We start from the raw sequence: 27,310 nt of genomic DNA, 5'->3' as shown, positions 1-27,310 counted from the left end.
TTTGTACTCACAAAGAACCCTTGAATTCAAACCACGTACAAAGCAGCTGACACTCATTATCATTAATTATACCAGAGTCGGAGGTCCGAATTTTGGTGATGGCCCAAGCATATTTTATTTCCTTTCTCCATCACCTTCATACCTCACACACACACACACACACACACACACACACACACACACACATTCACACAAACACGCGCACGCAAAAACAAAAACGAGACTATATGTAGGTGCCGTCCCTGGAAATATTTATTTACTCATATGAATATTATAGAAAAAGTATAATATAATATTCCCTTCCCGAGGATAGTCTTTGAAGAAATGTAATATTATTATTATGACAACAACTTGTTGAATGCGTGATCTATTTTTGGAAAGAAGATTGAAGAGTTCTCGGGAATGAGCAACGCTCATTCCATTCACAACATTCGTTGCACGCGGGGGTGCGTAGGAATATATATTTTAAATTTATGGTGTAATTGGAGTACATTTCATGTTATTTAGATAATAAAAAATTATTGAAGTTCAATAATTTCATCATTTGTGGGGGAAACATGGATTTTTCATCGAAAAATAAGATGAATGTAGATTAAGCATCTAGCATATGCGCTAACTTTTGTCGCGGATGAATTTCTACATAATGAAAGGTATATAAAGAACATGAATTTACGTCACTTCCTTTTTTACGTCCGCTCGAAGTGGATTGAAAGCAACGACTTCAATCAATCAAGACTTGACTGACGTGTTGTAAAAGACAAACTGATAAGCGTATTGTCATGTTTTGATCATTTCAAACCCTTCATCTAAATAAAATAAAAAAATATATAAAAATCGCAAAAGTTATAAAATAACAAAAAGCAGAATCTTCATTTGAAACGTGGTGAACGCCAAGACAACCGTAACTTCTACCGCCATCTTTTCTTGTGAGTAACCTGAAGAAAGAAAATAAAAATCAAAAATGGATCCCGCAATGGCATCACTCTATGTGGGGGATCTCCACCCCGACGTAACGGAGTCTATGTTGTTTGAGAAGTTCTCAACATGTGGACCTATCCTCTCCATTCGTGTTTGCAGAGACATGATGACCAGAAAGTCCTTGGGCTACGCGTATGTCAACTTTCAACAACCACATGACGGTAAGTTCCAAGTTCAATATGGCCAATGCCAATGGCATCTCGCTTGATCCCTTTTTATTTTTGTGGTGCTAGGGTTTAGGTTAGGGACAATGAAAAAAATATTTAATAGTACGTCATCTTATCTAGATAGACCAAAATCTTTAGCCTCCCTCGACAAAAATGACCCATTTTTGTTGATTGAATTGGCTCTAACTCTAGGGCCAGGGAGACACAAGATTTTGGCTTCTCCACAAAGTAAAAGTAAAACCATATTATTTTCGTTTATGAAACTAGAGTCGATTTATTTTTTTTGCTAATATTTTTTAATATATCTTGCACTCCCAATGGCCCCAACGGTACTACCGCAAACTCGGGGACCCAAATAATTATGGGAGGGGGAAACTTAAAAAAAAAAAGTCTAGAGAGCCTCGCCTTTGGCCGACCACAACCTCCGCTGCACGTCCAACTCGCCTTGAGCATGCATTCACGTAAAATATAAAGATTTTTTTAAAAAACCTACCTCTGTTTCAAAAACTAGCATCTTTCACCTTTCTAAGAAACATTTTGATTTTTCAGAACTTTAGTTCGTTAAAAAATACCGGCCAATCTGACCCGTTGAGTCGAATGAAAACGAAATTTTGTTGTTTACACGGTTCAAAGGAAATGCCGTAAATAAGCTTTCATGGACTTCCTGTGTTGTTTTTACAGTGTCACGTGACCGTTTTGAGAAATTTGTCGTCTGCTACAAATAATTAGACCGGTAGGGGGTAGATATTTTCGTTGGAGCAGAGAATTAGTGAGTATTATTTCTTGGACTTGTAGAGAGGCCTAAGGTCCACCAGCAGTCAAGTTTATTGAATAAAAGAAAAAAAGGCCTTTTTACTGCACTAATGCACCAAATTGCATACCTATCTATGGACACTTTGTTCCGTATCTTTTTCCCAATAAACTTTTTTAAAAACCTGGGGCCAGGGTTGCTAGTTTGGCCTCCTGGTGGCCAAAATTTGGTTTGGCCACTTGGCCTCCTGTAACCAACTTTTTGGCTTCCTCTGACTTTCCCCGTTATATCGTTTTACTCTGGTACCGGTAAAACTTATTTTATTTGGCAATCTAAATATCTAAATGCAACACGTGCTAACGCCACAGATTGCATTTGCTAATGCTTCTATATATACGAATTTTCCTTATCCTATCTAAATTGTTTAACAAATCTAAAGAGTTTTCGCGAGGCTAAGGTGGGTTTGGTGGTATTTGGGCTCCTGCCGAGGAATCTGGCTTCTTGCTATAGCTAGTTTGGTCTCTTAGTATAGTATAGTTAGTATAGTTTTCCAGCGTATTAGGCGTTTTGTGCCTTTGCTGATCTTGGCATTCAGTTCATCGAGATAAAAGTCAATAAAAAGCCCTAACAGATCTTTTGACCTGTATCTATAATATATAAACTTTTTGATAAATTGAAGGCCCTAACCCTAACAGATCTTTTGACCTGTATATACGTCTAACCCTTTGATGGGATCTTAATGGGCGGTTCAACTATGCTAAACATGTAATCTGCTAAGTGGCTATCTAAGCTATTTTGAAGGCGTTGACACTTGGAGCATTGGTCACCGTTTCAGGGAGACTGTTCCAGCGGTCGATCACACGTTGATTAAAGTAGTGTTGCCTAAGCGATGTGTTACACCTTGGTTTATGCAGCTTGTAATTATGACCTCTGGTTCCATTGTTTGCAAACACGAAAAGTTTACTCTCGACTTGATACAAACTGTGTGTAAACTTGTATGTTTCAATCATATCACCTCGTACTCGTCTGTATGTCATGCTTGGAATTTCAATACGTTTCAGTCTATCCTCATATTGCTTATCTTTCAACCCAGGAATTACTTTTGTTGCTCTGCGAAGCACGCCTTCAATAAGTTTCTTATCTTTCTCAAATTGTGGTGACCATACTGAGTTGCTGAACTCGAGATGGGGTCTGACTAATGCAGTAAATAGTATTTTCATAGTTGCTGCATCTAAATAGGTAAAAGATCTATTGATGAGTCCAAGGATTCTGTTTGCCTTATTAACTTGTCAAAAATGATCTGGCAACCCTGCCTGGCTAGGCGGAACCTTGATAACAGAAACGATACCCACACGATTTCGCGAGGAATTAATCATGAAAACAATTAGGATATAATTTCAACACAACTTTTGAAATTCATCAAGGATTGTCCATTACCGAATGTTTTTTGATAGAAAACAAATGCATCTTCAAATCTAAACTGCTTTTGACGATAAGCGGTAAGTTTTTATTTATTTTTCTGTCCAAACGAATTATTTGTCCTGGTTATAGAAGCTAAGTATTGGTAACACCGGCTCAGCTCTCTAGTAGTTAGTAGTAGTAGTAGGGGGTTTGGGAGGGGAGAGAATTAAAAAAAGTTTCCCCCCTCCCAAACCCCCAGAATTATTTTTTAAAGAAGTTCCCCCCTCCCAAAACCCCAAAATTATTCGGGTTCCCGAGTTTGCGGTAGTACACTCCCAACCATCCCCACCCCCAATGTAGGCACTTTGATAACATTTTCAAACTCAAATATCTTGATTTGACTCAGTCAGGGGGATGGGACTTGTAAAAACATAAAATTTGATACATTGTTTCTCTACTACCTTCTGTTCCAGAGCTATTTATATTTTTCTACTGAAATTTTTAGTCAATTTTACAGAGAGAATCTGTGATCTCACCGCTGCCTCAAAACCAGCATCTCGTGGCGTTTTGCAGTCAACATGGCCCACTTATTGTTTTTAGTAATTTTGTTTAAATTAAAAAATAAATGGCAAGTGTTAGATATCGTTTTAAAGGTCACAAATAAGCTTTATTTTCATATAAATCATTTTCATGGATGGAAGGTATGGAAATAAATTCAGGATAAATGAAAATGGAAAAAAATATGAGGTTTTTGTCCTAAAAAGTGGGGTTGGTGGCGGGAAAAATAAAATAATGAACGAGTGTATAAATTTTGATGAAATTTGGTAGAGATATTCTTCAATTAATTGTCTATCGATGTATGAAGTATAATTAAAATGTATCCATAATTTAAAAAGTTCTTATAATTCAAAAATTTATAAATTTTTATTACATAAGCTTTCTGAGAAATACAATCAGGAATTGAGAATGAAATACACTGTTAGAAAGCTTGTTTTGTGTCCTTTATAATACCACAATTAGTCACATAGGTTCACAACTAACGCCATGGTGACCAACACAGTAAAGGGTCAAAAATAAAGTTCCAAAAAACGAGTTTCACCTTACAGTGAGCCTGTCGGCGGCCACTGGACTGGAGTTATCAAAGTGCCTAACAAAGGGGGTTGGAGGAGGAGTGAGAATGAAAGAAATAGAGGTCATAAGTAGTTAACGTGCACCAAAAGCTCAATGCCCCCCTCTCCCAAAGCATGATACAAAGTTTAGTGATGTTACAGTGTACTTAGATCCTGAGGCTAGTGTACATGCACTCCGATGTTTTATTTTCATTTTCATTTTTTCATTCAATTTTCTCTTAGTTTCAATAATTCGTTTACTTTCCTGGGGGAAGAAAAAAACCCACCCCTTTAACGTAAATAGTTCCATAAATCGAAATATGGTTTTACGCTGGAAGTCTTGGTCGCCCTAGCCTCTACCTTCAATCAGTACTCTGTAAACTTACAGAGAGACTCCACTGGGGGACTCCCAGTCACAGATTTTGAGCTATTTGCAAGAGGGGGGGAGGGGGAGGCTTTTATCGTCTATCATTTGATAAATTCCCATCTTTAAATTTACTTAGGGGATATAATGGAGTAGGCAAGAAATTTAAGTAATTTTTTATTCGTAGCAAATCCCCTTGAAACTTTAAAAATTCATAAAATTCCCCCATTTTCCTTTCCAGTGATACTATTTTCAACTATCAAATTTGCTTCCGGGATAGGATACCCTTTGAGGTTTCCATTAAAATCCACCAAAGTGTCATTTCAGCTTGGATTGCTGTGGTCATTGGGTTTTAGCTAGAGTGCGTGTGACAATGAGATGAAATGTAGACAATCTCGTTGTAGTTTTGATTTTAATTTAACCAGTTCTTTACACCAAAATAGCGAAGACCATTCTTCTATTTTCAATTACCCTAATCGCCCTGTACTGATTTATTCACTGAAAAGCTATGAGGTTTATGGATTCCAGGCACTTTTGCCTCCGTTTTTCTAGATAATGAGCATATCTTGAACCCTAGATGCCTTTTCATCCTTTCCTTCTACCTTTGTTTCTATTTATAGACCTGTAAATTCTCAGTCAATTCACTGAAATCAGTCAATTCGTCATATTCAAACATTTTTAAAAAGGAAAGAAAGAAAGAATTCATGAATTGTAGTCAGATGACCGTGAAGTAATTAGCAATGTTCCACAGCGCTGCGCATAGCTCAAGGGCCGTTTATATTTACAATGGATATATTGCCAAGGCTAAGCGAGGCTTCTTAGAATTGCCGTGTCTGAACACACCCCAGTGTATTTTCACACAGCCTTCGTGAAAATATCTTTTCACTTTCCAAACCTGTCGTAATCCCAATGGTAGCCAATTTTAAGTGAGCCGTCGAGCGATAAATTTCACTGTTCCGTCCGTCTAAGCCAAAATTGACCACATTTGCTTGGTAGAACCTAAAAGTATGAGAAAGTTTTATGCGAAAGCCGGAAGTGCGTTATGAAGATGCCTTCAAATCGAAAGTTATATGATTGCTACAAACACATCTCGATTTCCTCGCGTTGTAAACAAACTGGTTGACTATTTCTTCACTGATGTAGGTACCTAATTATAAGATGCAATTGTAAGTAGCCTAATTCATTCCCACATAAATTAGTTTTCTGCCATTGTTTTGCTCAAGTTAGCTTGCTGTTTACTATTCATCTCAGATTTTTCTGATACGATACGAAGTTTCAGTGAGGTTCAGTCTGTCAATTTTTATAGAGCTCATTTACAGGTCTATATTTAGCAATCTCTCCAGTTGGTTCCCCTGTATATTTTGTATTCGTTTATCTCTCCTTATATATCATTTTCATATCAGCTGAGCGTGCAATGGACACCATGAATTTCGACACCATCAAAGGTCGGCCCATTCGTATTATGTGGTCTCAACGTGATCCCTCTCTTAGGAAGTCTGGTGTTGGCAACGTCTTCATCCAGAATTTGGAAAAGAGCATTGACAACAAGGCTTTATACGACACTTTCTCAGCCTTCGGAAACATCCTGTCATGTAAGGTGAGTGCCAAGAAATCGGCCCTATATGTTACTATGAATGTCCTACAACTGAGATTATTTCTGGGATCGTACCTCTCGTGTCCCAATTCCGAATTGGGGCACAAATGAAACACCACTTGGCTATCACCTTGGTGCAAGAGTGCTGGTTACAGCCGGCCTGTCGGCCGATTGGATTACCGAAAAAAACGTCAGCTTTTTGCGATTTGGATTTGATTGATTTTTAAAAAAAAATTTTTCTTTTTAAATTGTGCAACTTGTGACAAGGAACTTAACAAATTACTGCATTACAACCTTTGGATTAAACATACAACCATTGTGGACTACTATTATGAAGACTAGATGAATCCTGCAGGCTTTTTTGAGGTCCAGTTGCTTGCACCCATGCCAAGGCTTGATGTGTCTTGTCTTTGGGTTATCTTCCGAAGGGTGCACTACCAAATTTTGATTGCAGTTTTAGTCTCATAGAGCCATAACATAGTTCTTTAGACAGTATTCAAGGCATGGCAAATATTTAGACCTGTAAATTCTGTCAATTAACTGAAATTGTCAATTCGTCAAATTCAAATATTTTAAAAAAGGAAAGAAAGGATTCAAAATTGTAGTCGAATGACCGTTAAGTAATAAGGAATGTTCCACAGCGCTACGCAGAGCTGATGGGCCATTAATATTCACGATAGATCTATTGCAAAGGCTAAGCGACACTTTTTTAGAATTGCCATGTCTGAACACATCCCAGTGTATTTTCACACAGCCTTCGTGAAATTATTTTTTTCAATTTCCAAACCTGTCGTGATCCCAATGGTAGTCAATTTTAACTAAGCGATAAATTTCACTGTTTCTTCTAAGCCAAAATTGACCACATTTACCTGGAGGGAAGTAAAAGTACGAAAAATTTAAATGGCGAAAGCCAGAAATGCGTTATGTAGACACCTTCAAATTGAAAGTAAGGGTTAGTTACAGTACATCTCGATTGCCTCACATTGTAAACAAACTGGTTGACCTTTTCTAGTTTCTTCACTGATTGGATACCTAATTATTAGGATCAATGGTAATTAGCCTAATTAATTCCCTTGCAAGTTAGTTTTCTGCCATTGCTTTGCTCAAGCTAGCTTGCTGTTTACTATTCGTTTCGATTCTTTGGATTTTTCCGCTATGATGGATTATGAAAAGTTTCAGTTTCAGTCAATTTTAATTGAGCTCGTTTACAGGTCTAAAATATTGTTTAATCTCACTCTCTATCATAGGCTGGTTGAGAGAAAAATTGATAGGTATTTTGGGTATGTAAAGTAGGATACCCGTCCTGTATTCGTTTTTTTCCCCTGAACTATTTAACTGAGCAGCAGCGTATTGGTGCTGTGGTATGCTGCATATAGATAAGTTATGTGGGTGTTGCAGATATTTTAAAGATGTCATGGAGAAAAAATTAGAAAAAACCCTTATCTTTCTTTTCAGTTTTCTTTCGATATATATGTATTTATTCATTTCAGATTGCCTGTGATGAACAAGGCTCCAAAGGTTACGGATTTGTTCACTTTGAAACGGAGGAAGCTGCCAGGCAATCCATTGCCAAAGTTGATGGCATGTTGTTGAACGGTAAAAAAGTGTAAGTGGTCTTTATCATTCATTTTGTGTGGTTGCCCTTTCATGTGCATTGCCAACTATTTTCCATGTTAATCCATCTTCATATCTGGCACAGTCCGTGTCTGTATGTGATGATTATCATTGTTGTGTTTTGTCTTGATGTCATTCTGTCCTCCACATGCTCACTTCCTTTCAACAAATCCTGGTGTTTTTTCAATTCTGTCCCTTCTCCATATATGTCCGACAGGGTTCATTCTTTTCCTACATGATTTTAGACTTCATTACTTGCTAAAGTCTTGCGGGTGGTTGGATGGGAGCATCACCCTTGAATCGTATACCTATGATGTTCACATGGGTGTACGATCCGATAGTGATGTCGTTTCTTCTTCTCTTTACTAGCCTATCCTGCTTCTTTGGTTTGTGATTGTATTTTTGACAGGGGATATTTTTTTTTCTGTAAATCTTCTGCCTGTTTGTTCTTGGTTATTTATAATTTAGCTTATGATATCTTTAGGTTATGATTTTGATTTACATTTGTACTATTTTTGTTAGATTGCTTGTTTTTTTGTTTCAGCGGTCTCTCATATAACCTCAATTGTGTTGGAAGAGACCTAAAGCAACAAACAAAACTTGCTAAAGTCTTCTATATAAACCAGGTTTCAAATGCTTTAAAGTCGTTTTTTCTAAACTGTCTAGTTCATATTTCACAACCATGCAGTAGCAATGGGAAAGGATTTGTGTCGTTTGTGTCAATTTTATGGAAATTTGTATTTTAAAATTTATAATGTTGACTGTTTTGCTATTGCTATAGATATCTGATGCATGTTTGCAATAATTTGAGATTAGTTTTAATCAAGGTGAATTTAATTCTCATTTTGTCAGTTTTACGTGCCTTTACCAAGGACTTATTGCCATTGGAGATGTTAAACAAGCAACAGATTTTCTTATTCTGTCTTCCCCCCTCCTTATATGTATAGTGGTTACCAATGCGTTGTTTTTCTTCTCTATGTATAGTGGTTACCAATACGTTGTTTTTCTTCTCTATGTATAGTGGTTACCAATGCGTTGTTTTTCTTCTCTATGTATTGTGGTTACCAATACGTTGTTTTTCTTCTCTATGTATAGTGGTTACCAATGCATTGTTTTTCTTCTCTATGTATTGTGGTTACCAATACGTTGTTTTTCTTCTCTATGTATAGTGGTTACCAATGCGTTGTTTTTCTTCTCTATGTATAGTGGTTACCAATGCGTTGTTTTTCTTTATGTATAGTGGTTACCAATGCATTGTTTTTCTTCTCTATGTATTGTGGTTACCAATACGTTGTTTTTCTTCTCTATGTATAGTGGTTACCAATGCATTGTTTTTCTTCTCTATGTATAGTGGTTACCAATGCGTTTTTCTTCTCTATGTATAGTGGTTACCAATGCGTTGTTTTTCTTCTCTATGTATAGTGGTTACCAATGCGTTGTTTTTCTTCTCTATGTATAGTGGTTACCAATGCGTTGTTTTTCTTCTCTATGTATAGTGGTTACCAATGCGTTGTTTTTCTTCTCTATGTATAGTGGTTACCAATGCGTTTTTCTTCTCCAGGTTTGTAGGTCGTTTCATTCCTCGCAAAGAGCGCTTGATCCAGATGGGTGACAAACATCGTAAATATAACAACGTCTACATCAAAAACTTCTCTGAAGACATGGATGATGAAAAATTGAGAGAGTTGTTCGAAGCGTACGGCAAGATCATCAGTGCTAAGGTAAATTTTGCAAGGCAAGAGTTTGAAATGTGTCAAGTGTCGCACTCTAATCATGTAAATACCACTTGCAGTAAAGTTTTTCTTTTAAGCCCAACCCCTCCCCTACACTTGTGACCAACAGATGTTAACCACAATCCCAATGTTAGGTGGGAACAGTCATGTGATCTAAACAGTCATTCGTGTTATTGTAGAGGTCCCGCTGTTTTAAATGTTTTCACAAAATCACCCCTCTTTGTAGTTAAAGTCAGATGCCCTTGATATGTTTTTTTTTTGTTCCTGGACAGGTTTTATATTTTTAAAATAATAGAAATAACAAATGTTATTAGTTGGTCATGTCGGGGACTTTTTACAAAGGTAATGGTCAGTTTTAGTTGGAAACTGACAATGTCAAGAGTGGTGTGATATTCCTGTCTTTTTTTTGGTCACAAAGAGGTTGACCACCAAGATTTTTGCAGTATTTGTATGTGGGTGTGAGCGTTAGTCCCTATTTTATGTTGAGGTTATAATTATCGTTTTTTTATTTGTTCATTCAGGTTATGTATGATGGCAGTGGAAAATCTCGTGGCTTTGGTTTTGTCAGCTTTGAGGATCCAGAATGTGCTGAAAAGGTAAGCATTTCCTGTTATTTATTATTGCATTTTGGGGAATTTGGATCTGCTGCTGGGGTCTAAAATTACTTTTCACGTTAGTTTTTCAATTATATTTATTTGACACTAAATTTGAGCAGTGAGCCAAACTAGGTTTTGAGTTTGTGACTTCCTACTAGAAATTGTATATTGTACATGAAGCCAACCATCACCAGACCCTCACTACTATTACGAAAGATTTGTAGCTTTACAAAATTTTTGCCCAGATTTCAGAGCTTCATGAGCATCTAGGTCATTAACGCTTATTGAAAATGAAAGTTGATGCCAGAACACATAATGTAAAGGATTTTTGAAGCGTTATTTTATCCTTGTAAGGGTAAGTTGTTGTGACTTAAGGTTAACTGTAGCAACTAGATTATTTATCTCTTAGAAAATTACTTTTAAATTTTCAAGTAGGCAGGTCTTTATCATAGGATATGGACTGCCTCCATTTGGCATTCAAGAGCAACACACAGTGGGCTGTGTATGGAAATTGCCCTTGCATGTCCCGGGATTTCGATTTCCTGACCATCAAATTGAGAAATACTGATACTGCCATTTCGGCTCATAGCGGGTTGTGCCTGTTAGGCATCCCATTTTAGCTCTGAGAAGTTGGCTGCTATGGTTGTATAGCATGTACTTTGATATTGTTTTTAGTGGAAGTTTACTTTCACCCGATTGGTTCTGATATTAAATGTTTGAAAATCAATTTTTTTTTTCTTTTTTAAGGCTGTGACAGCCATGAATGGCAATGAATCCACGGTTGGCATTCTTTATTGTGGAAGAGCCCAGAAAAAAGCTGAGCGTCAAGCAGAGCTCAGAGACAAATTTGAGAAGATCAAGCAGGAGCGCATGAATCGCTACCAGGGTGTGAACCTGTACGTGAAGAATTTGGATGATGTTGTGGATGACGAGAGACTGCGTAAAGAGTTCTCCCAGTTTGGAACCATCACAAGTGCAAAGGTGAGGATGTTTCGACTTAACTTACCCTGTACAAAGATCGGGTTTTATTTGGTACATTCTTTATCCATTATATATTTTATTACATATGTCCAACAAAAAAAGTTTATCAGTTGGTTTCTTGCTCTGCTCCATGTATATAATGCCCAACACCCTGGAGATGAGGCAATCCAATGTGTCATTTTCCTCCCTTGTTGGGCCACATTACATTGAATGACTTGGGGGTTACTTTTGCAAAGTCAACACAGCAGGTCTTGTGTTGAACTTGACTCCAAATCTGACATATTTGATCTATATATTCAATGCAGAGACGCCAACTTTAAATTTGGCTCACAGGAGTTTCAGGCACCACTCGTAGGAATTTCAATGCCGAAAGAGGAATTTCCGCACACAAGAAAAAGGAATTGGAATGGTATTGTGTTTACATATTGTATTGTTCTAAATAGATAACTGATTAGAATTATATTATGATACATAAACACATTGCCAAATACAATCCCAAAGTTTCCTTATTTCAAATGAAGTAAAGCTCCAAAACCTAATGGTAGACATTGTAGTACTGGTGGTAGTGAGGATGATGTGATGTTGGTGGTTGTAGTAATAATGGTAGTGATGATGAAGATGTGATAATCGTTGTTGTTAGTGGTAGTGATGATGATGTGGTGGTGGTGGTGGTGGTTGAAGTAGTAGTGGTAGTGATGATGAGGTGGTGGTGGTATAGTGGTTGTAGTAGTTGTGGTCGTGATGATAATGATGTGGTGGTGGTTGTAGTAGTGGTGGTAGTGATGATGTGGTGGTGATGGTGGTTGTAGTACAAATGGTAATGATGATGATGTGGTAGTGGTGGTTGTAGTAGTAGTGGTAGTGATGATGTGGTGGTGGTTGTAGTAGTAGTAGTGGTAATGATGATGTGGTGGTGGTTGTAGTGGTAGTGATGATGTGGTGGTGGTGGTTGTAGTAGTACTGGTCGTGATGATGATGTGGTGCTGGTGGTTGTATTAGTAGTGATAGTGATGATGATGTTGTAGTGGTTGTAGTAGTAGTAATATTAGTAGTAGTAGTAATATTAGTAGTAGTAGTAGTAGTAGTAGTGATGACGATGTGGTTGTTGTGGTTATAGTAGTAGTGGTGGTAGTGATGATGTGATGGTGGTGGTTGTAGTAGCAGTGGTAGTGATGATGATGTGGTGGTGGTGGTTGTAGTAGTAGTGGTAGTGATGAAGATGAGGTGGTGGTGGTGCTTGTAGTAGTAGTGGTAGTGAGGATGTTGTAGTGGTGGTTGTAGTAGTAGAAGTAGTGATGATGATGTGGTGGTGGTGGTTGTAGTAGTATTAGTGGTAGTGATGATGTGGTGGTTGTAGTAGTAGTGGTAATGATGATGATGTGGTGGTGGTGGTATTGTAGTAGTAGTGGTAGTGATGATGTGGTGGTGGTGGTTGTAGTAGTAGTGGTAGTTGCAGTTATGATAATGTGGTGGTGGTGGTTGCAGTAGTAGTGGTAGTGATGATGTGGTGGTGGTGGTGGTTGTAGTAGTAGCAGTAATGATGTGGTTGTGGTGGTTGTAGTCGTAGTGGTAATGATGTGGTGGCTGTAGTAGTAGAGGTAATGACGATGTAGTGGTGGTGGTGGTTGTAGTAGTGGTAGTGGTGGTTGTAGTAGTAGTGGTAGTGATGATGATGTGGTGATGTAGTAGTCGTAGTGATGATGATGTGGTGGTGGTTGTAGTAGTATTAGTGGTAGTGATGATGATGTGGTGGTGGTGGTTGTAGTAGTAGTGGTAATGATGATGTGGGGGTGGTTGTAGTAGTAGTGGTAGTGATGATGATGTGGTGGTGGTGGTTGTAGTAGTAGTGATAGTTGCAGTGATGATGATGTGGTGGTGGTGGTGGTTGCAGTAGTAGTGGTAGTGATAATGTGATGCTGGTGGTTGTAGTAGTAGTGGTAGCAGGGTGGCCAGGGAAGTCGGAAATTTGAAATTGGGTCGGAAATTGGTCGGAAGCGGTACTGGATGGTCTGAAATTTTCTTTTTAAAAAAAAAAAAAAAAAAAAATTTATAATGCGAAAATTTACTTTCATTGCGTACGAAGCGGAAGTGTGCACTGCTATATTGCGCGATCTAGTGTGATAGTATCGGTTTTAATCACCGTAACTGTGTACTCGATACTTGTGTACTTCCTTACTAAGAATTTACACGGAACCGTTTACAGAAAATCTGCATCGCGTAGGTAGGTATCGTATTCTTTTTTAGTTATCAATTACTAGCCCTACCTTGATAGCCTATCCTCACCAGAGTGCCTAATCAAATTCCATTTCATTTCATTCTGTACATTTATGCACGTCGATTTCAAATCCAGTCTGTTTTTTTGTTGACTGAGCATCAGTGTGAATTTTATTTGGATTTCGTTTGAAAATTGATTGAATTAGAATATTCTGCCCTTATTTTTTTATTGTTGCTTCACTATTATGGGATAACAATTAATTTGGTGGACTGTATCATTCGTATTCATCTTCAGTCGGAAATAAGTGAACCTCATCCAGATTGATAGATAAGTCATAAAACTACCATTACCATTTCATTTTTTCTTGCTCTCTCTGACTACTTTTCGTGTTAATTCTATTTGGATTTCGTTTGGAAATTGACTGAATTACAATATTTTACCCTTATTTTTATTGTTGATCCTCTATTATTATTATGGGATAGAATTTAATGTAACTATTTGGTGGATTGTATCAGTATCATTCGCGTTCGTCTTCAGTCGGAAATAAGTGAACTTCATCCAGATTGATAGATAAGTCAAAGAACTAAGACAATGGGGAAGTGTCAATTTAATCCAGATTGGCTCAGTGACAGCAGATTTTCACAATGGCTTGTTGCTGTTCCCAATGACAAGAATAAATTTTCCTGTAAATTTTGTAAACACAGTTTTTTAATCGGAACATCAGGAATTAAGGCATTGAACAGTCATATGTCCTCTCAAAAACATTATAAATCACGTGATTCTGTTTCTAACTCCAGGTCAATTTTAAACTTCACTACATCATCCAAATCAAATACTCAACAATCTACCTCACAAGCTAACATTAATGTTACTGTTACAACTTCCTCGTCAGCTATTCAATCAACTTTGAAAGTCTCAGACAATGATGTACTTAAAGCTGAGATTCTGTGGACCCTACATGTAATTTCTAGTCACAGTAGTGCTCGCAGTTCTGTAGACATGGGCCCTTTATTTAAAGTTATGTTTGCTGGCCACCCTGTTGCTGAGAAATTTAAGTGTTCGCGCACCAAGCTTGGTTATCTGTCAACTTTTGGAATTGCCCCTGCTATCAGAAGTCAGATATTATCTACGATTAAAAGTGTCGACAACTACGTCATTATGTTTGATGAAAGCATGAACCCTGACATGCAGAAAAAACAATTAGATGTTCATGTCCGTTTCATAGATGTCGATGGAACTGTGAAAACAAAGTATATTGATTCTTATTTCCTTGGACACGCCACAGCAGCGCATATTGTTTCAAAACTGAAAGAAACAATCTCAAACATTAATAATGATAACTTGCTGCAGCTCTCAATGGACGGCCCCAATGTCAACTGGAAGGTTTTTAAAGATGTTTCATCTTCAATGACTGAGGAAGGAGGAAAGTCTCTGTTGAACATTGGATCTTGTCCACTCCATGTACTTCACAACAGCATCAAAGCTGGACTCAAAGAATCTGGATGGGAGATTGACACTTTATTAAGATCTTTGTATTATTTATTTCAAGACTCTCCTGCAAGACGTGAGGATTTCTTGGTACACACTGGCAGTAAGATGCTACCACTGAAGTTTTGTGGCCATCGATGGCTGGAAAATATTCCTGCTGCAGAGAGAGCCATTGTAATCTGGCCTTTCGTCATGGATTATGTGACCAAAGCAAAAAAGGTGAGGTCACTGAGCCCATGTGCAAGACTTTCAAAGTTTTGTTGGATATCCAAGGGGATAAATTGATCCTTGCCAAGCTACACAGCTTTGTTTTTATATGTAAAATTTTAAGGCCCTTCCTTTTGAAGTACCAGCGTGACGAACCCCTTGTTCCCTTCCTTGCAAAGGAAATCAGTGCTGTTGTTAAACAGCTGTACAACTTGATTTTAAAAGATGTAGATGGAATGGACGAAATTGTGGCTCCTGCAAATGTGGACACTCAGTTGTTTAAGCCATATGGAAAAATCGAAGTAGGCTGTCATGCTGAGAAGATTTTGACAGCTGAGAAAAGGAAATTATCGGAATTAAATATTATGGACTTCAGGCTGTCATTCCAAAAATTAATTAAGGCCTGCATTAAAAAAATTGTTGAAAAGAGTCCTCTAAACTTCCGTTTCACCAAGAATGTTGCTTGCTTTGACCCAGCTCTCATTGTCGGCAACAGTACAAAGGCCAAGGATCTTCTGAAGGCAACTGCCAATCACCTTCAGCTCTGTGGTTGGATTACACCTGAAGAAGTTGATCAATCACTTCTTCAATTTTCAACCTTTAAGGAGGCAGTTTCCAGGCATCCATTCTCTGCAAGTGACCGCCTGGACAGTTATTTTACTCTGCATGGATGTCTGGAAAGTGTACCAGCTCTAGGGAAGATACTGAAGATGGTGTTGGTATTAAGTCATGGCAATGCGGAGGTGGAACGAGGCTTCTCTATTAATAAAGAGGTAACAGTTGAAAATCTGTTAGAGGAGACTCTCATTGCAAGACGGCTACTGTGCCAGTTTGTTCACAATAAGAACATAGCTGAGATTGTGATTAGCAAGGAGATGTTGTTGTCTTGTAGTAGAGCGTGGCAGAGGTACAGTGAGGCAATGGAATTGAAGAAGGAGGCTGAAATGTCAGAGGAGAAGTTGAAGAGGAAGAGGAAGAATGATGAGATTAAGGACCTGGTCAGTAAGAGAAGGAAGATGGAACTTGACATGGAGATGCTGGTTGAGAAAGCAGATACCCTTAATGAGAGAGCAGAGGGAGCTGGTGCCAAAGTTGCCCATGACATGATCGTTCAGAGCAATGCATTGAGAAGGGAAGCAAGGACAAAAAAAGACAATATGAAAGAACTATCCTCTCTTATTGTTGAGAAAGAGGAGGAACTGAAGTTATTGTAGATGGTGGGTGACATTTGTACATATGTAGATAGGTTGTGAGGATGGTGAGGGGTTTGACTGACAATGAAAAAAACTGTGTAAATAGGCCTAATTAATTGATTAATTTCAAGATTTTACTGATATATAGTGTGTGTCGAGATGTCTGATTTGAATGAACATGAAAAACAAAAACAATATTGAGTGGATTCTGCAGCAGGGCAAAACATCATTTAACTTGTATCGATCAAACGCAAGACGGGATAAAGGTAAGTTTCAGAGTACGTTATTTAGATAGGTTTATGATGGTAGGAAATTTCAGACCAAGGTAGGAAATTTTGATGAGAGATTTCCCTGGCCACCCTGTGGTAGTGATGATGATGTGGCGGTGGTGGTGTAGTAGTAGTGGTGATGATGTGGTGATGGTGGTTGTAGTAGTAGTGGTAGTGATGATGATGTGGTGGTGGTGATTGTAATGGTGATGGTAGTTGTGGTAGTGGTAGTGATGATGATGATGTGGTGGTGGTGGTTGCCGTTGTGGTACTGATGATGTGGTGGTGGTGGTTGTAGTAGTAGTGGCAGTAATGATGATGTGGTGGTGGTTGCAGTAGTAGTGGTAGTGATGATGGTTGTAATACTAGTGGCAATGATGATGTGGTAGTTGGAAAAGGGGGGGGGGGGGGGGGGTATCCTTGGAACAAATTGACCTCACCGGAATTTGACGGAAGTTGCCCGGAGCCCGGAATTTTTTGCTCCAGACCGGAGTTTTTTCCGGTGAAACCGGAGTTTTGGCATCACTGTTCAATGTGTAGTTTTCAAGGCTTGTATTCCATCTTTTTAAAAGCAGCTGCATTCTATCCAGCTCCTCCCATCAATCTGCTATTATATCGGGTGTAAATTAAGTCCACGAAACTAAATCTTAAGTTAAAATTCCAAGTTTTACGTTTTAAACAAATTTTGCTCTCGTCAATGCTTTCATCCAATGTTATGACTTTCTTCAGGTTTGTTCTGACATAATACTGTTTTGAGACATTTGGATCACAGATATGTGCAAGAATCAGTATTGTTCATTGTTAAACCTAGAATTGGATGTGATGCATTTTCATTTGTACATTTTGACCCAATAACATTTTTTTTCTCTTTTTCATTTACTGCCTCATCCATGGCCTCTAGCTTGGGTCTTCTGACCTCCCATGGTGGGCCACTTGCTGTGTCTTACTTATATCCCCCTGTGTTTTCCTAGTTGCTGTCTGTCTTGGTTTCGGATTACTTGATTTTGTCCTGGCCCTTGCTGTAGTCCTTGGTTGGGATGGAAACAAATCAAAAGTCTTGTGTTTATTTTGAGAGGTTGCGTTTTTTTCCCTTGGAAATCTCTATGTACTGAAAGTAATATTTTTTGTTACATCTTGTAGTCATTTGAGTGTAGAATGAGACTTTCAATTGATCTCATACTATGAACACTGATAATAGACCAGTAAATTCTCAGTCAATTAACTGAAAGCAGTCAATTCGTGAAATTCAACTATTTTAAAGAAGGAAAGAAAGAAGTGAAGCAAGAAAATTCATGAATCGTAGTCGAATGACCGTAAAGTAATTAGGAATGTTTCACAGCGCTACGCATAGCTCAAGGGCAGTTTATATTTACAATGGATATATTGCCAAGGCTAAGCGACGCTTTTTAGAATTGTCGTGTCATCAGTGTATTTTCGCACAGGCTTCGTTAAATTATTTTTTCATTTTCCAAACCTGTCATGATCCCAATGGTAGCCAAATTTAACAGCTGCTGATCGATAAATTTCCCTGTTTTGTCTAAGTCAAAATTGACCACATTTACCTGGCGGCACTTAAAAGTAAAATTCGAACGCCAAAAGTGCGTTATGTAAACACCTTCAAATCGAAAGTTATAGGGCCTGTGGCTGCAACAAGCACACTTTGATTGCCTCGCGTTGTTGGTTGACTGTTTCTTCACTGATTGGGTACCTAATTATAAGAAACAATAGCAAATTAGTTTTCTGCCAGTGTTATGCTTTAGTGAGCTTGCTGTTTACTATTCGTTTCAATTCTTTGGATTTTTTTTCCTGATACAAAGAGTTTCTGTTTTCAGTCAATTTTTATAGAGCTCATTTACAGGTTTAACTGATAGTGTGCCTTTGGAATCTGCATCTGTTCCTTCATTGAACCATTCTCTTATTTTTCCCTTTTTTTCTCTCCATCCTTTAATTGAATTTTCCTAATTTTTTGACTACCACATATCACGGGTGACAGTTCGGCGGCTTTATCATTATTGCACCACCGGAACTTTTAATACTAGGAAATGCCGATGTAGACTATTTAATTTTCTTTCAAAGGTGACAATTAACCACATGTGTCACTTTTCTGTATTACATTTGATCTGTTTACAGCTGACATATCAGCTGATGCGTCACATTTTGTACTACTATATTATTTATCTTTTCATTTGGGTATTAAACGCTGGTTTTCAGTAAAACATTTTGCACTCTTTTTGAAGATTTGCATTGAATTATGCATATAAGCTTATTTTATACTTCAAATGGTCTCAGATCTCATTTAAGGTTGTACCTCTTGTTAAATAGAACTTGTCAAGTGACAATAAAATAGAACCAACATCTTTGACAATGAAGCCTTCAATCAAGGACTGTATTGCCAGTACACATAAGCATAAATGGGTTATTTCCCTTTATAATACAACTGAAAATACTTTATTTTGATTAATTACATTTCTATTTTTTTCTTTAATGGTTTGTACCGCGTCTAATTTTTAAAATTATTATTAGATGGCGAGCTGTAAGAACGCTGTAGGTTTTTTTAAAATGCACTAAGAGTATTTTTAGGGTATTCAACTTGTATATCTTATAGGTGGGTATTTCCCATATTTGAATCACAAGCAGTTGTAGTCACCACTGCTACAACCACCATCACAGCATTGACACAGCCACAACCACTACCACCACCACCACATCATCACCATTATCACCACGACCGCTAGAGCATCATCACTACAACAACCTATACCAATACTAACATCCAAAACAAGTACCATGGTTGGGGTCTCTTGATCACTTCTTTGGGGTGTTTCCAATTGTAATAGCCCTTGGTATTGCAATTTCTGAGCCTTTTTTTTAACTATATAAATTAAAATTGATGGCTTATTTTGGTGTCTCCATAAACTGGGTAGTACTGTAATCACTAGAGATTGTTGCGAGTGGCTTTAAATGGTCATTATTTTGCTTTGGGTTTAGTGTTAGCTTTTTTATAAATTTTGTTTTCAGTCATGCAGACAATACTTTTTTCTATTCTTTTTTTTTTTTTTGCTTTAAGAAAAATACACATTTAGGGTCATGGAAATAAATGTACCTTTCACTCTGAGAAGGTTGGCACTCAACCAGCGAGTCGTGGATCGCAAAAAATTAAATTAGCTTCTTTTTCAGGCAAACCGGCTTCACCTGCTGTCTTTCATGCAAATTGATCCCCGTTAACTTTCACCCATGCCACATATTCTTCTGTTTTATTGGCGCTCACAGAAGCAAACGGTATTCCCTGTCCTGTTTGATGTGGATTTTGAATTAGGTTACCTTATCTTTTGCATATTCTTAAACCCCATGCTTTCATGTTATACCAACCGTCTTTTTGTTTTAGGTGATGGGAGATGGGTCCAGGTCCAAGGGTTTTGGGTTTGTTTGTTTCAGTTCCCCAGAGGAGGCCACAAAAGCTGTGACTGAGATGAATGGTCGCATCATTGAGGCCAAGCCCTTGTACGTGGCCCTGGCTCAACGCAAGGAGGACCGACGTGCTCACCTGGCCAGCCAACACTTGCAAAGATTAGCCACCATGAGGCAACAGGCAAGTCTTGGTCCATTTGATTTCTGTCGTTAACAAATTAAACAAAATTAACAAAGTTTTAAGGTTTTTTCCTTTTTTTTTTTCTTCATTACAGTTTGTTGCTTTCAGAAGTAGAAAGTTTGTTGTCCGGTGATATTTTTTTCAAAGTCTGCCTATAAAATTGTTTTTAATGGGTTTGCTCATATTGTTGATTTTGTATTACAGACGGTACCATATGGTCCCCTGTTCAACTCTGGCGGTGGCTACTTTGTTCCCACAATGCCCCAAGCACAGCGAGGTTTCTTTGCCCCAGCAAATGTGGGATCAATTCGACCTACCACCAGAACTCCATGGACCCCGGGGGTCAGACCCAACCAGGCCACAGGTTTGTTTGACCACATTTTTTTCTGTTTTATTTTCTGCTCGTTGGTTTTGGGATTTTCAGACCTGTCTACTGGAAATTTTAAAAATTGTAGTTTTTGAGATAACTGCTTTCATTAAATTTACGGGTCAACAATTTGCTCTCACAAGGATCCTTATAATTATGCATTCTTGTGAAGTTCTGAATTTGGAGCAAAAGTTTTTTAATTCGACGAATGTTTCGTAGTTCTGGGTAGGTCAGGATTTTACTCCCATTCGTGCTTTTGTGACACGTTTGGTTTAAGTTAAGCCAAGATATAACTAGCAATACTTTCAGGTGATGTGTTTATGTCAATTAGTCTTAAAGTTCTCGATTCTTTCTCACACACACAGATGTGAAGACATTATTATGATATCTTCATTTTGGACATAACTACCATTTTCGCATATTGTGATCATATTTATTTACAGGACTTTTAGACATCCAGCTTATTTTTTCTTTCCTCAAACCAATTATCAGTGTCAAGTCTGTCTGTCATAGTGAATACACGTTGATACGAGACCTGCCAACTAGGCAGTTTTCTCATATTTTGCTTTGAATAATATGAGAAAATCAACCCAAATTGTTGAAAGCATAAAACATTTTTGTATGGCTGGCATGTGGTATCACAGTGTTTACTATGGCATAGTACTGTTTGAATTGAGAGAATTGCATGTTGCTTTGGTTGATTAGATGAGTCTTCCTCTCTTTCAGGGTTCCACGCCTTGCCAAACCAGATCAGAACCAGAGCACCCACTGCCGCAGCCGCAGCTGGACAACCGCAGGTCAGAGCAACTGCTGTCAACTCGAGACCCATCACTGGTGAGTTTACTAGAACAATCAGTTGTACAGCTATTTCCTCTTGTCTGAACTATCAATTTTCCAGTCCCTGGTGATGTCGTTTGTCTGAACCATCAATTTTCCAATCCCTGGTGATGTCGTTTTTCAGGGGTTGCATTGTATTTTGATACTCTTCTCTAACCCGGAAATAGAAGTTGGACCAGGCTTTTGAATTTATGAAATACTATCATTGAGGTTTTATTGTATTTCACTGGGTCAGGTTCCTGGCCTCTCCACTATGTTTTCCAATGTCCTTTCTGTCTTTGTCTTGGAATAAGATTACTAGGTTTTGCCTTGGCCCTGACTGTCGTGCTTGGCTGGGAGGGAAGCAGTCAAGTGCATAGTTATTTTGGGAGATGATGGTTTTTCCTTGTAAATCATCTGTTATGTATTATGTTTTTGAATGTATAATGTAAGCATTTGAGGGTTTTGTCCTGGCTGGGAGGGAAACAGTCAAATGCATAGTTATTGTTTTGGGAGGTGATATTTTTTTTAATTGTATATCATCTCTGTTATGTAGTATTTTTATTTTGAATTTATAATCTAAGCATTTGAGTGCATTCCTTTTAGTGGGGACTGTGCTTGTGTCCATATGAGACTTATTGGTGATCTCAAACTAAGTCCACGGATAGTATGCTCTTGGAATCTACATCTGATCCTTATTTGTTCCCAGTTCCCTTTTGTCTTTTTCTTGGATGCTTTAATTGTAATTCTAGAACTTTTTACTGTCCCATTTTCTTTTTTACTGGCGCTGATATAATCTCAATGTGTTGCAAGTGCCGTAAAACCCTGAAAAACAAATTTATTCCTTTTAGTGGGGACTTGTGCTGGTTTCAGGGTGAGACTTAAGTGATCTTCAACTAAGTACATTGATGTTGTGCTCTTGGAATCTACATCTGTTACCTATTTGAACCAATTCCCCTTTGTCTTACTTTTTTTCTCAAGTCCTTTAAATTATAATTTTAGAATCTTTTTATGTGCTGATATAACCTAAATGTGTTGCAAGCGCCGTAAAACCCTTAAAACACGAGATACAAAACATTTCATATGACAATGTATTGGTTGGTTGTCACTCACATCCATGCATTCTGGAATAAAATGCGATTACTTTCTGACCAGTCACTGGAATTATGTGCACTCAAGCGTGGTGAAAGTTCATGCCCCAGTGAACAGGAAACATGATACACAACTCAATGCTATTGGTTATTAGAATCTAGATTTCCAGTTTCTATTGATTTCTCTCATAAAACATTCTTTGAATATAAAAGTAATTCGCAGAATGTTGTATTCCATTGAAAAAAAGACTCATAGGTGATTAGTTTATTCTTCATGGTGCTTTAGGGTGTCCTAAATGCTGTTAAATTTGTAGAATATGAGTGTTCAAGTTGTTTAGATAAGATTGTCTATAATTCCTCAGGCCAATCTGTACCAGGTGGCGTCCAGCGTATGCCAGGCATGCGACCACCAGTTCCTTCCATGGCAGGACCAGGTGCCCGGCCTGGAGCGGCTGCTTACGCCAACGTTGCCAGACAGGGAGCGGCAGCTGCCGCAGCAGCTGCTGCTGCCAACCAATCAGGAAGGGTCATGGGGCAGGTAAGTCTATGTCTGACCTTGAAATCATTTATTTGCTAACGAAAGTTAGTATCTTACGATCACCGGCTTCAGGCAGCTCCTACCGATTTCTAAACCATTTATTTACGTTGGAAAAATCATAGCATTAAGCGGTTGGAACTAGGACGCATTTGTATCCTTCTCTTCTCCCTATACTACTGTAGTACACTTGTCCTATGAAATTATACATTTCTGGATGTCTTGATCAATTACATTTGTTCTGTTCTTCTGTTTTAAAAGTAGGTCCTAACAATGATTTTGTAGAACATTTTTTTTTGGGTAGCATATTTACTAGTAAATATTTAAATAAAATAGGTATCCAAATTTGCATATATTATCAAACTTTAAAAGATAGCCCTGTAAAGAGTCATTTCCCAAATTAAGAGCTTATGGCTGGTTTACATTTTATAGGGATGTCCTTTTTCCGACTAAGGTCAGAAAACTGGCTGTTTGAAATTAGCTGACCTCGTTCAGTATTGGGGAGTTGATTTTTCTTTTAAAGATGAAAGCATTGATTGGTGGTGACAGTTAAGGGGAAGCAAGATGGACACCTTTCCTTTTCTAGGATTTGAGGCTTTCATACATGATATGCTCCTTGTGAGAAATTTTAGCAAAGGACATCGCTGATTTTTACGCTGTGTCTTGCTCTTTAATAATGTTATTTTTTCACATTGAGGTTGGCAGGTCTTGGGCTTGTTTTTAATCATGCATTCTTGTTGTCTCATTAACCTTAATGTAAATATGATTTCCACAGGCCCAACAGTCTGTCCACATCCCTGGTCAAGACCCGCTTACAGCTTCCATGTTGGCCCAGGCACCTCCTCAGGAGCAGAAACAGATGTTGGGAGAAAGGTTGTTCCCCCTCATCCAGCACATGCACCAGGAATTGGCTGGGAAGATCACTGGCATGTTGTTGGAGATCGACAACTCAGAGTTGCTTCACATGTTGGAGTCTCAAGAGTCTCTCAAACTCAAGGTAAATATTTTGGGATGATTTTTGTATTTTTGTTCAGTCAATGTCCAATTGGAACTGTCATGTGATGAATTGAGATCCAACTCCTAATTGTATTGATGGATATCTCATTCTGATGATGTCTCGCCATGTGCTTTAATCTGAAACTGGATCCTTTGTCACAAATTGTTTAAACCATGAATAGAGGATAAAGTTGCACAGTTGTGTGGTTGAACATAAGTGCCCTGTGCTAACGAGATCCATCTCTTATCGCATTTGCCCTTTCTGGTTGGGTTTTTTTGGTCCTACCGTAGTGGGCAAGCAGGTCACTTTCTGCGTCTTCTGTCCCCCTATGTTTTTTTCAATCTACTTTCTGTCATTGTCTTGAAATAAGATAAGTTTTGCCCTGGCCACGTGTCCTTTGCTGACAGGGAAAGTCTGTCTGCTCATGTCTTTTTTACTTTGTATATCACCTCTCACTCTGCTGTCTGCCATTTATTATTTGGTTTTTAATGTTCCGATCTGAATTTTTTTTTTTGTGCTTGTTCCTCTTAAGGGCAACCTGTGCTTATGCCGGAATGAGACTTCTTGGTGATTTCAAACAGCGCACACTGCTCTTGGAATCTACATCTGTTCCCTACTTGAACCATTCGTTTGTCTTGCTTCTTCTCTTGTGATTTTTTTAGACTGGTGCTGAAATGACTTTAAATGTGTTGCAAGCGTTGTAAAACGTTAATACAAAAACAAACCCTTTGTCCATTGAATGCTTTCCCAATTCATCTTATCATTGGACAGGGGTCATAGCCCTTGAGATTGAAGGAACAATTTTCGGATAAAACTGTGCTTTGTTTTAAGGTGAAAATGAAAATATTGTCAGATGTTTGTTTTTGAATGGCAAGTCTGATTGATGAACCAAGTGTGTTACACGTAACGAGGCATTTTGTCTCTTCCAAGACCATCCCTATCATTGTTTAAATTCTGATACTCAGGGTTCCATCTCATTTTGATGACTCCCATAGTGGGCAGGGGGGTACTTATTCTCTTCTATCCCCTTATGTCTGTTTTCCAACATGCTTTCTGTCTTTGTCTTGGAATGAGATTACTTGGTTTTGTTCTGGTCCTGGCTGGGAGGGAAACAAGTCAAATGCATAGTTATTGTTTTGGGAGATATTTTTTTCCTTGTAAATCATCTCTCCGTTATGTATTATATTTATTTTTGTTTTATGTAAGCATTTGAGTGTATTCTTTGTTGGATTTTGTGCTTGTGTCCAGATGAGACTTATAGGTGATCAGACTAAGTACTTTGATAGTATGCTCTTGGAATCTACATCTGATCCCTATTTGTTCCCAATTCCCCTGTCTTACTTTCTCTTGGGTGCTTTGATTGTAATTCTATAACTTTTTACTATCCCATTTTCTTCCTTTTGACTGGCGCTGATATAACCTAAATGTGTTGCAAGCACCGTAACACCCTTAAAAACAAAAACAAATTTTGATAAACAGATTCTGATAATGAATGATGAATTGAGAGATCCAACTCCTAAATTTTTTGATGGATATCTCTTTCTGACTGGACTAATTCGAATCTTGACCTAATGCAATAAACCTGTTGTATGGGTGGCTGGCTATTCTAATGACACGGACATTTTTCTTTCAGGAGATATTGTTCAATGTCAGATTGTGAACCATTCCAACTATGGTAGCCATTTACTAACATGGCATAGTACAATGTTCTAGTGTGATACTGGCTTCATCTAAGGCAATTCCTGGACAGACTTGGGCCTATTTTAAAAAATAGAATTCCCTTTATTCATCCCATAGGGGAAATTTGTCTCTAGGGTCTATTCCAAGAAAAGGCTGGAATAACCCAGGCATCAGCCGTAGTGCAGCGCTGCAAATTGAGCTCGGGCGAGATGGCTTGCTCATGGCCACACAGCACAGCGGCAAGTGGTTGAACTTGGTGCCTTTCGGGTAGGAAGCAAAGACCTCTTACCGCTTAGCCACGCTGCCCCATTTAGAGGCCTGTATATGACTGACTTACAGAGATGCTTGGTTTACTCACCATTGGTGTCAATGTTTAATTTTTCAACAATGCATTCCCAATCTTTTATGGTTACCATTTTCAAGTTTTTGTTTTGGCTGTGGAGTTAATCTACATATATGATTTTATTTGGACAGGTTAAACAATTTCTACAGTTTCTAAATTGAAAGTTTTCATTTTTTTCCCCCAGGTGGATGAGGCAGTGGCTGTACTGCAGGCCCATCAAGCCAAAGAGGCTGGAGCTCCCAAGAAAGACTGAGGTGGTAGTAAACTTCAACAGACACTCACGGCGGTTGATTTTCACGACTGGTACAAGATGGACATTTTTGGAACTTGTTTTAGTTTTGACTATTTATCGTTTTTTGACTATTGTGACATTTTTGTATGAAATTGACAAAATTTGCATGGAATTTCAAATTATCTTCACCAGGGCCTCCTTTTTGTGTTCTGTAGTTACTCACCATTTTTCAAATGTTTGTGCGCTACTACCAAGTTTTAACCCTCATTGCAGCTGTATTTGGGATTCGTCTCACTGTATGCCGTGACAATTTTTACTTGATTCATACTCAAAGGACGACACTCAGGATGTATGAGCAATGATTAAGCCGTGTACGCAGCCATGCTGTGTTGTCAAAGCAGCGAGTATCAATTGTCATGGCACATCTCCCATTTCAGCTGAATGGAGGCCAGACACGTCTGTCAGACCAAAGGGGAAATAAACTCATCAATCTTTGTCCTATGGACCACAGGAATTCCCATGTGGTTACTACTATCATTAAAAAAAAAAAATTATTATTTTACACTTTATCTTCCTCTTCTGAGTACCTGTGATGTATCCTCATTTCCCCTGCAGACGGAATGCTCTTCACTGCTCGTGGTAAGAGGGACATGTCGTAACTGTGTTGGTTGTATGGTCATTCGACTCCGTTTGGCCCAGCCCCACAGACACCACCCACCCCACCATGGTTATTCATTGGAGAATAACTTTGTTTTTCTTGATTAGTTACTTTGACTGGATTAATTTCTATCTTTATTATACAAAACTATAAAAATCGATATATGATCTGTGTCCACCTAGTGTGGCAATATTCTCTTTTGGTTTCATGGACATGCCTGGCCTAGACAGGGTTATAGTGTTTGACTTAGTCGATATTGAGAACTAACAACGTTTTGGTATTGTTCTGTTCGTTCTTTAAAATTAAAAAAAAAACTAATTAAAAATAAAAATTCTAATGTTC

General features: G+C 38.2%; 1 protein-coding gene across 2 annotated transcripts; it reads left to right on the top strand.

The window, feature by feature from the left end:
- Window positions 1-387: 387 nt before the first annotated feature.
- Window positions 388-27,310, top strand: LOC144956779 (polyadenylate-binding protein 4-like). 2 transcript variants are annotated; one of them, XM_078887481.1, is made up of 12 exons: window positions 388-1,139; window positions 6,174-6,367; window positions 7,855-7,970; window positions 9,540-9,699; window positions 10,233-10,307; window positions 11,055-11,288; window positions 20,046-20,249; window positions 20,454-20,613; window positions 21,343-21,450; window positions 22,886-23,061; window positions 23,834-24,055; window positions 26,263-27,310. In XM_078887481.1, exons 1-12 carry the CDS (start codon window positions 962-964, stop codon window positions 26,329-26,331), a joined length of 1,896 nt encoding a protein of 631 aa, XP_078743607.1. In that variant the 5' UTR covers window positions 388-961; the 3' UTR covers window positions 26,332-27,310. The 2 variants fall into 2 exon arrangements, with proteins under 2 accessions (XP_078743607.1, XP_078743606.1); XM_078887480.1 differs by having other exon boundaries at window positions 425-1,139; window positions 21,322-21,450.

The sequence above is a fragment of the Berghia stephanieae genome, chromosome 11 (genome assembly GCF_034508935.2).
Source record: "Berghia stephanieae isolate SIO BIC M18660-M18661 chromosome 11, UCSD_Bste_1.3, whole genome shotgun sequence".
Lineage (NCBI taxonomy): Eukaryota > Metazoa > Mollusca > Gastropoda > Nudibranchia > Aeolidiidae > Berghia > Berghia stephanieae.
This window is presented reverse-complemented; position numbering and strand designations above follow the sequence as displayed.